This window comes from the organism of the source record quoted next, unplaced genomic scaffold (genome assembly GCF_019419815.1).
Source record: "Pyrus x bretschneideri cultivar Hongxiangsu unplaced genomic scaffold, Pyrus_bretschneideri_v1 Contig10, whole genome shotgun sequence".
NCBI lineage: Eukaryota > Viridiplantae > Streptophyta > Magnoliopsida > Rosales > Rosaceae > Pyrus > Pyrus x bretschneideri.
Window position 1 is genome coordinate 9,286,343 of NW_025999391.1, and position 10,798 is coordinate 9,297,140.

Here is a 10,798-nt window from a genome sequence, read left to right on the forward strand (position 1 = left end):
TTTCAAGTGTAGCTCATCCCCTTCTCCACTGTGCCTCATTTGCTAATGCCATGAGGAGACTAAGGAGCATCTATTGCTTCTTTGTCATTGGGTTACTCCGGTATGGTTTGGTGGGCGTCTAAACTATTGAGTAGCTTGGATTTTAAAATTTAGCTCGTGTTTAAACTCTCTTATCTGCTCAAACTTGGGCTCGAAACTTGTATTAATGCGCTTATTGCTTTTACATGATGGCATATATGGAAGGCGAGACGCGACGCCACTTTTAACAATAAGAGAATTGATCCTCTACATGTCATGAATTTAGCTTTTTGAGACCTTGATGTCTATCTGGATGCATCACTTAGGTCCCTGCTACCCAGGCACGTAGCGCCGAGCGTTTCCTTCTCTGTGCTTGGATGGTCCCCTTGGAGTTCTCGTTTGTTAAAATCAATGTGAATGCCTCATGGAACAAATCTTCTCGGCTGGGTAGGGTTGGGTTGGTAATCCGGGACCATGCGGGGGCTTCTGTTGCTGCTAGAAGGATTGAAATTGCAGTTGATTGTGCGGTGATGGCTGAAGCCATGACGGTGCTGTTAAGCTAAAATTGGGCAAAGGAGCTTGACTTTGAGCAAGTGATTGTCGAATCTGACTCCCTTGAGGTCATCTTCTGTCTAAATAGCTCCATTAAAAATGGCAGTTAGAAGATTTTTCCCACCTTCTCAAATGTCTCTTAGGTGAGAGAATTGTTCCAAGTCTATCGCTGGTCATGGGTTCCTCGACTAGCTAATATGGCAGCGGATAAAGTGGTGTCAATCAAATTCTTGGAGATAGCGTTTGCACGTGGGTCAATCGACCTCATTTTCACTGGTGCACATCCTAAACAAAGATGGGCTACCTTGTGCTCCCACCTAACTATGTTAGCTTAGGAGTTGGTGGGGTGACACTTGCAATCATTGCGGTGTCTTATCCTTTATCCCCTCCTCCTCCAAATTCTATCTGTTTATTTCCTTTGTTGTTTTCTTTGCTTGCCCCTTGTGGGCTCTCAATTGTACTTAATTGGCTTGTGCTCTGGTAATGAGAATTCCCGGTTTAACCAAAAAAAAAAAAAAAAAGAAAAAAAAAAAAAAGACTGAAGAAAGAATCATATTCATATTCATTGCTCCCTTGTAAGTACCACTTCAAACCAGTGGATATGGATATATAGTTACGACATAATGCAGACACACTTCTATATTTGGAACATATTCCAGATGTTCCTGCCAAAGGAAACAAGAAAAAAAGAAAGTAACTAACTACCTCGAAATTATTGGTTAACAAGAATGATTTGATTCTTCAGCATCTTGTTAATCAATATCCAGTAACACTCGACCCAGTCGGATTTGACACCATAAAACTTATAGGGTACTTTGGTCATGAAAACTTGCGTGTAATCGTGGTATTGGTTTAGAGATGCATTTTTGTCAATAATTGTACGGATATTGATTGATTGGGAACAAGTTCTATACGATATTGATCACATTGAGAATCGTGGGGTCTCATTGCCACTAAACTAGTTGAAGATACAACTGGATAACATACATGCCAAGCAATTCTCAAATACAAGCAATTGTGACTTGTGAGGTTAATTAAAATTAAAGTGTCCTAAGAGAGAGGGAATTGGTTCCCCCACGTTACGCATTCTTTCTTGGAAGAAAAGGGTGAGAAAAGTATACTTAATTACTAAGTAGTAATACAATTTTATGTTTTTATTTTATTTAAAGTGGTGGCATTAATTCTTATTTATCTTTAATGATGTATTGTCTGTGACATCGTTGATTCTATAGATTATCCATTGCTAAATTGTTTGATGATTTTATTAGTTTGGACTTAATAATGTTGCATAAAGTATTAGGGTAATGTTACGGAGATCAAACATGAACACTCATTCAAACCACCTGAGTTACATGCATGCACATTGCATAAATTTGAGAACTTAAACTCGTATGTATGAGTTAATAGAAAGTAGGAATTAAGATTCCAAAGTATCCAAATTTTGATTATCAACTGCATGGATATTATAACAAAAAATTAGTGTTTTTCCTTTCATTTTCCACTTTTCTGCTTCAGACACATCAATTTTTAATTCTGGTGTAGGTAATTAACTACAGTAGAAAAAAAGATATAATGTAAAGTGAAATTTCGTATATGTTCTCATTTGACAAGAGCTATTTATATGTTTTTTATATCTGCCACCATCGCCCACCATCGCAATTCGCAAAACATATAATTCCCTCCAACCCTAATTGATTCAACCACAAGCTAACACGAGCCTTACTTAACACATAATTAATCACAATATCTTATATATTTCCCCAAAGGGTTTTATTTCTTTTACTACTACAAGTTACAAAACTAAGCTTAGCTAGCAATCCAAAGCCATGAAATACAATGAGATATCCCACTTCAGCCATCCCCAACACAAGCTCAAGTTTGAGTACTCAGAAATCCCATTCAACTGTGATGGTTGCAAGGAGGTCGGCATAGGCTCGCGCTACAAGTGCGCGACTTGTGACTTCGATCTCCATATGCACTGTGCCATACCTACCCCTTCCATCTTCCACCCTTTCTACACCAAGTGCTCATTCCAGTTCCTCTCAAGGCCGCCCGGTGATAGCCCTCGCTTTTGCAATGCGTGTGAGAAGGATATAACCGGGTTCGTGTACCATTGCAAGTCCTGCGGGTTCGACCTTCACCCGTGTTGCGCAAAGCTCCCCATGGTGCTCGATGATGGGGAGGTCAAGCTCTATCTGTATCGAAAAGTGAGTAGCTCTTGCCATAGGTGCGGGCGTAAAGGACGGAGTTGGAGTTACAGATCAAAATGTAAGGAATATAATTTGCATGTGGCATGTGCGAAGGAAATGCTTGTGGAAACTTGGCATGAGTTTTTGGGGTCGCATGGGAATAAAAGCAATAGTAGTAGAAAATTGGAGATGACCAGAATTCCTACCCTTAAGAATACACTTCAGAATCATCACCGTCGAAGCAAAGGTAAGGTGAAGAAGTGTTGTAAGATGGCTGGATTGGCTGTGCAATTTGTGATATCAGCAGTGTTAGGCGATCCAACGACTCTGATTGCTGGGGTTATTGGGAATTTCATGTCACGAGCCTGATGCGCGGTTCATGATGGGGTATTTGGACGATGAAATTGTTGTACTGTTAATAAATAATATTATAGAAAACCAGATATCATTTATGTATTTATTTCTTGGTAATTTCATGATTTTTCTTTTTCCAAGTCACCACCAGAAAATAGGGTCTCCCCTACAAAATCTTGCCTGACGAACCGCGTTTCATATTTTAGTTGGTGGGGTTAAGCTGATCAACAATTAGGGTTTACTCAAAAGCTTTATGAGACGAAATATATTCGTAGGGCTATGATATATTCGTCAGACAAGTTTTTGGTGTAAAGAGAAATAAAGTGGCGTGTAATACCTTAAGATTTGCACGACGAAACTTGTGTTCGTTGGCTAGACCCCTTTACCCGACAGGCCGCTTCGTACGCCCAAGTTTTCGTGTGTTGGGCAATGGATTCTTACTTGAAAAGAAAAATGATGAATTGCAGCTCTGCTGTTTTGCATTCCTTTTCTGTAGTAGGAAAGCTATCTTAGCTATGAGTTTGGTAGAACACAAGCTACTGTAGTTGATAAGGTTCTGGTAATGGAAACATCTCTACAAATTAAGATTATGCGACATGGAGATCACCCTAGCTAATTTTTGATATTCTAATTGCTTTGTTGTGAGGGAAGACATATTTTAATTGCTTAGTTGTATATATAAATGGTTTTGCTGGATGGTGGGACAATCTGGCGTTGCATTTGTTTCTTAGTTTCCTGTTGTTCTATTAACAAAAATACTAGGTCTAAAATATTTTAGCCTGAGACTTAGTCCGATACCACCAAACACTTTACTATTCTTATCTTGCTTAGTCGAAGCTAAGCCAGTCCAGCTTTGTTCCTAACGTTAGTCCAGTCCGAAATGGTCTGGTGCAACAAACACCTTATGGTTAGCTAATTGCATTTTCTTTCTGGTTTGTTGGGAAAATGGATGAGTTGTATCTGTGCGCATAATACTGTGCAATAGGTTCGATTTCAAATTCATTGTAAATATGGGATTTTTCTTGTTCAGTAGTTGAGGCGTAACGTTTTAATTACGAAGGCTTAAAACGTATGAATATAATGGCAATCTTCATAGTCTTCTCTTTCTTTTTTTCTTTCTTTTTTTCTCGTCAAGAAATATTTCTCTTTCTGTCACCAAGAGCTTTGAATCTTGTGTTCTTCAAATATTTCTCTCTCTTTTGAAGCGACGAAGACTTGGAGGAAGACATAACTACAACTTGAATCTTGTATTGTTTTAATTAATATGTATGATGGATGAGTCTAATGAATACGAGTACCATGTTATATTATAAATTTGAAATATTGTTTTTTATATATGTAATAATTTTTATTTTTTAGTCGCCGCGTCTTTATTTTTCGAGGTTTGACTTGTCGGCGTATCCGTGTAATATAGCTTGAGGTCCTGTGTAGTCATTATCTTTCTGTATTTTAGGTTCAAACTATGCTTAATGCATTTTAAACTTCTCCCTGGTTCTTTTCTTGCTCGAACTTTTGATATTTTCGGTTTCTATCAAATTTCAGTATTACGGAACAGAACAGAATTCTTCCTAAGGTGGGCAACAACCTTATAACATTTCTGGATGACCCTGAGTCTCAACCCAAGGTAATTATTATGGGTGTCTAAATATTTCTTAGAAATTGTATGGTCAACAAGTCTGTTTTTTCCTTTACAATTAATTCAGCTAATATTGTCTATCATCTTCCCTTCCATAAGAAAGGTTTTTTGGTATTAATTTCAGTCATTGCAATTTCAGCGCACTCGTTGACGGTTTACCAATTTTTTTGGGGTCATTTTACGAAAACATTCATAATTTTTTGGCTCTTTTGCACAAGAATAGTCAGTGTCAAAGTTTTGGAAGATCAACCAAAATTGATCATTTTTTGGAACTGTTCAAGTTCGATTTATTTCTATTACTCTACTATTTAAGTTTTATTGATGGATTGGTTGATTGTCTTTTTTTGTTCCTTCAGGTTTTCGGTAAGATATAATTTCAATTAATGGGAAAGAGTCAAAGACTGGCAAGTTCAAAATATTCAATAATGCATATCTGTTGAATTTAAGTCTTAATTGCAGATGTTTGTACATTATTGTTTGACATTGGGGTTTTAGCCACTGTAGTGTGGAATGTTAAGTTATATTTCTTCATTGACGTACCCTAGAGTCGTAGAGCTTCACTTTTGGGTGATGGGACCTAACATATTTTTTCATTAGCGTAACCCAGTGTCATACAACTTCATGTTTGGGTGATGGTTATGCCTTCGGGTGACTATGATACTCCTGGTTAAGTACATAATTGTTTTGATTTCCGAGATTCTTGGATTTGCCTTCGGGTGTACAATATCTTATGATTTACAAAGATTTTATAGATTTGCCTTTGGGCGGCTATATTACCATTACTGAACACTGGTTTACACGTACATGTTTTACGAACGTTTTCATGGCATGCTAGAGTTTTGAGAAAAACCTATTACGTAGTATCACATATGTTTTCAAAACAGTGGGTTAGTATGTTCAGAAAGAAAACAGTTTTCTATTAGTATTATTATTATAAACTTTGGTCCACTCACCCTTTGTTTTGCACCCCCTTAAGGATTTAGAATCGAGGCGTACGATCCATACGTCAAGGCACTTTCTCATAGATATCTTCGAGTCTTCTCAGTATAGGACCCATTCCTTTGTTCGTACCTTTTAATAGTAATTCTTTCACATTATTCTTGATTAGTTGTATGATTTGAGCACGTTTCCGCATTTATGTATTTCTGTATATTTACATATTTTATTTACTTTCGTTCACCGATACCACTTGCATGTATGTTAAAATGGCTTTGTTACCCACGGATGTCGACCAACACATGCCTATCCTGGTATTTGGGGATATCAGAGTTGAGGCGTGCCAACATCTATTCTGGTATGTGTATATATTTGTTGAGATTACTTACAAATTGTACATGAGAAAATGGCTCAAAGCTCTCTAGCCAGGGAGAAACAAAAAGGCTCGTAGGCTTTCTCCTCCCCACTCAATCCCCCCTTTCTCTGCACCATTTTTTCTTTATATAAAAAACAACCTTTCAAATATGTGGTCCCTAAGAGAAAGTGATGTGGCTTCCTCCTAACCACTCAAAAAATATCTCAACTAACAAATATCTATTCCAACAAATATCTTGTCTTGATCAACGTGCCTTCATGTAATGGTCGTTGTAAAGCACTGTGGACTAACATAACTGCATTCTGTATCTAGCAATTGTGATCTATTTCAAACAGGAATGGTTTATATTAAGTTACAAATTAATATCTTAAGAATTTGATTAAACGTATAATTATAAATATTTTTATATACAAACCAATTTATATTTTTTAAGAAATTTAGAATGAATCAAACTGAAGTGGGAGAATACGACTATACAAAAAACTACTTTCCCAAGTAATTAAACCAAGATGCTAAGCATATAAAGCATTAGTGGTAGAGCTAGAAATCAAGGTTAGGAGGGGGCTTCGAGGCCATATGAAAATTTCAGACACAATATCCCAAGTAATTAAACCAAGATGCTAAGCATACAAATCATCATCAGTGGCGGAGCTAGAAATCGAGGTTAGGAGGGGCCTCAAGGCCATATGAAAAAAATTGGACATAATATATAATATAATTAATAGTATAGAATTAAAAGGTTCTTTTTTTTTTTTTTATTTGTGTTGAAATGTAAAATTGTGGTCGAAAGAGCAATTGAGTCACAAAAAAATAGCATCGAGATCATAAGCACCGAACTTGTTTGTAAGTTTTGCTAAAACAAATATTACTACATTGAAGTTGAACTAAAATAAATAACCATGGCTCAAAACTGCAACTTTATTAGAATTTTTTTTTTAAGATTAATTCTTCTTCCATTCCATATAGATATGATTTTACTGTAAAACAAAAATACACGCAAAATAGTGAAATAAATAACTACGGAAGGCTAGTTGATATAGGCTTTAGTTTCGTGACTTAGAAACATTTCATTTTGAGTTTACAATGTGTATCAACTTTATTGCAAGAAAATGATAATATAAACTACAAACAAATGAATCACATAACAATAAACTTGACTCTGGGTGGTAAAGTCCAGTTTTGTGGAACATTCAATGATAAACTTTTCAAGCATGATTGCATTCCTAATGAAGTACATGGCAAGCTCGGTATCCATAACAGACGCCACGAAACTAGAAAGTTTCACCACTTTAAGGCATTGAAGACGGCATACACGAGGCTTCCTTATCTTTCTTCGGCGTATAGTTGATGATCTCCAATTTAGCTAGTACATACCAAACACATATCAGTCTTCATCCTAGACATGTATTATAAATTTGCCTCTCCAAGAGATTGCAGAGTGTGACAAACCTAAATTTTCAGTTTTCCATTGTTTAGGGTGAAAGACATGCTGGATTTAGTTACCTTGAATGTGAATTTATGCAACAAAGGAGATCGCTCTATGAGGGGAGTCAAATCAAGGAGGCTACGGTTATCTCTTGCATACACACTGAGTGATAACTCCTTCAGACTAGTCAATTCTGGAAACTAAAAGAGCATGAACATTCTTTAACAAATATAGTTGTAATGTTAATAAAATAATTAAAAATTCCTTCAGCAAAAATATAACATATGAAGCTAGGCAATGTACATACATATATTTGTTTGTTTGCTTGGCAGTGTACATACATATATTCTGGAAACTAGGGGAGCATGAACATTCTCTAAATTTTGTTTGTTTGTTTTAGGTTTAGTTCTGGAGTTTTGGATCTTTTGGTTTTGTATCGATTGCAAACCTAGAAATTGGAAATGATGGATTTGGTGTTGCATTTGCTTCTCAATCTAGCGTTGCATTTGTTCTCCTATTAACAAAAATATTGGGTCTAAAATATTTTAGTCCGAGGCTTAGTCCAACATTGCACCAAACACTTTACAATACAAACCTCAACGATCCCCTAAACCATTACACAAAAGAACTGACCTTAACAATCCCTTAATCCCCAAATCGAAATTCAAAATCCAAATCAAAACTTTATCCCCGTTTCAGAATCCCAAAAAGAAACCTAAATAAAATTTGACGAATTAAAGGGGAAATTTCTTACCTTGAGCGAGACGAGAGAGAGAGAGAGAGAGAGAGAGAGAGAGAGAGAGAGAGAGAGAGAGTCAGAGAGATCTCGAGAGATAGAGACATTGTGTGGTGGTGTGGGTGTGATGTGGCCAGAGTTGAGATAGAGATACGCACATATATAAATCGGGTTATTGGGTTAGGGAACAAGAAAATATTAAAAAGCGAAAAGTCAAGAGAGAGAAATGGATCGAAAGACTAAGAGAAGAGTTTGAGAGAGAGAAAGATAGGTGTAGAGGTCACTGTCATGTGGTTGGTCGGAGTCACGAATTGGGCAACCGAATTATGGGAAGAGGAGAGCTCAGGGGTTCGAGCTTCAAAGTTAGGCGGAGAAGTCTAGAAAGACAGAATGATCTAAGTAAGATGAGGTCGAGAGAGAGACGGGCGTTTAAATTTTTTGTATTTTTCTCTTATTTGAATTTTCATTTCTTAAAATGATTAGGAGATGGAAGTTCAAATCAAAATGCTATAGTCCTTGTCCATTTTTATCATCTTTTTCAGCCCATAAGAACCAGCTCGATCCCAAAATTAAAGCAACCTAAGTGGTTCCATTTGGTCCATCAAAACCAACCTCCAGTTGGATTTGGCAGTGAAAATGTGAATTCCGATGCAGTTATAGCACTAAACTCTCACAAATCATTCCATTTCACTTCAAAGTCGTTTTCCTTCTTTGAACTTATGCCTCCACATGATGGATGGAACAACGATTATCCTTTTAACTTAACCATCACCTGAGGGCAGAGTGTAACCATAATGTAGACACTCTGAGGCATTATGGCAATATTGTAACAAACTACTCTCATTTACATGACTAATTGGCCTAACTCACATCATCCTGATATATAAGTAATTGGGACAAAGATGAGAACACAAGTAGATAAGTACATAGATCACCAACTAACCTAAACAGGCTGAAGAAAAGAGAGAATCCCAAGCAATGTGAAACCTACATTATGCCTTCTTCCCAAGCGCTGCCTTCCTAACTCAGCCTTTCACAAGCGCTACTATTGATAGTGCGCCTCATAGCTTTCGCGCCTTGAACTGTTGCGTGGGTTAGGAAGGGAAAGATAGCTATCTCTTCATTAAATATCTGTTTTGTTGGGCTTTCACGTGATCTTAGAGCTAGGATTTGGTTCCTTTCTAATTGGACCGGTTGGCTTGCTACGAAAAGGGGTAACTAAGTTTGTTTTCTCTCAATGCTTGCCTGAGTGGACTACAAGGGTTATCGAGTTGGATCTTTGGGACCTTAAGTAGCCCAAAGTCTCCCAGAATCTTGACTCCACATAAACTTCTGTAACCATCTGCACCATAATTCACTTGACAAGCTCAAGCATATGACTTAGGCTTATTTTAACGTGACATATAGGTCGGCGTGATTTATATAAATATTCGGCTTAATCATTGTAGCACAACATGGTTTTGAATATAGTTTTCCTTGATCCAACACCTTTGCATGCATTTGGGCTTGACTTGGGGTTGCATGACAATTGGGCCTTAAGACGTGGTTGGGCTTGGTGATGACAATTTTGGGTCCCAACAAACAGAAATATCAAAATTAAATTCTAGGGTTCTATTTTCAAAAACTCACCTAAGTTGAAATTCACTTGGGGAATCAATATGATATCGGCTATCGTGGAAGCACTTGAAACTCAGCTCGAATCAAGCAAAAAACAATTTCTTACTATGGAACTGACCATGCAGCCTTCAACCAAACTCCCTTAATTTTCTTCACTGCTCTTTGGAATTTTTGTGAAGCCGGAAAACACAAGCATATACCAACTATAACTGGTTTTTTGAACTGGAATGATGTTTTCAACAACAAGGATGTTTGAGCAAATGTGCGAGAGGGTGTGTTTTTGGAGGAGGGCAAGACTAACTAAAGATGGTAAGCGTTGATGTGGGGGGTCATTTATGACTTGGTTTCGCCCTAAGCTTATTAGTCATTATAATAGATTCATTTTTAACGGTCCAATTTTCAACCAATGGGTCACATCCTGTTCGCACGCAAAGTCCGCAAAATTTCGTCCACACGTTGCAAACCCCCAAGTTGTTTATAGTAAAATAAATATGTCAAAAGACATGGACTCTAGCTTGAGGGACCATTTCTCTCTCACTCTCATGCCAAACTTACGAACTTCTAGCTTTTACACCATGCATCACTTGAGCAAGCCATTATTTGCTTAATCATGCTATCTTCGAATCATTGATCCAATCGAGCTATTTCCTAAGACATGCTAATTCTTTTGAGATATTCTGGGACTTGATATGAAACCGAACAAAGGGAGACAAGATGACGTTTTTAAAGCCTAAGTCGACTTTGACCTAAAAGTCCCCCAACATAAATTAGCAACTTTCTGAGGACCAGGTCACGATCTTAATTTAATTGGCTCCAAGATCTAGACAAAACACTATGAGTGGCAACACCTCAAAGGCAGGTGAAGTTGTTTCCCAATTCGACAAGTCTCGACAGGAAGACCAACATCAGGAGAGCCACAAAAACCTGAACGAATATGTCATGTTAGACATCATCGCAA

At 37.3% G+C, this 10,798-nt stretch overlaps 1 protein-coding gene across 1 annotated transcript; it reads left to right on the forward strand.

The window, feature by feature from the left end:
- The first annotated feature begins 2,219 nt into the window (after nucleotides 1–2,219).
- Nucleotides 2,220–3,253, forward strand: LOC103937568. Its single transcript, XM_009347514.3, has one exon. The coding sequence runs from the start codon at nucleotides 2,397–2,399 to the stop codon at nucleotides 3,126–3,128; it is 732 nt and encodes a 243-aa protein (XP_009345789.2). The 5' UTR covers nucleotides 2,220–2,396; the 3' UTR covers nucleotides 3,129–3,253.
- The last annotated feature ends 7,545 nt before the right edge of the window (nucleotides 3,254–10,798 follow it).

Bases quoted from the DNA above. Each gene is read 5' to 3' on its own strand.
- LOC103937568 (XM_009347514.3), top strand. From the start codon at position 2,397: ATGAAATACAATGAGATATCCCACTTCAGCCATCCCCAACACAAGCTC.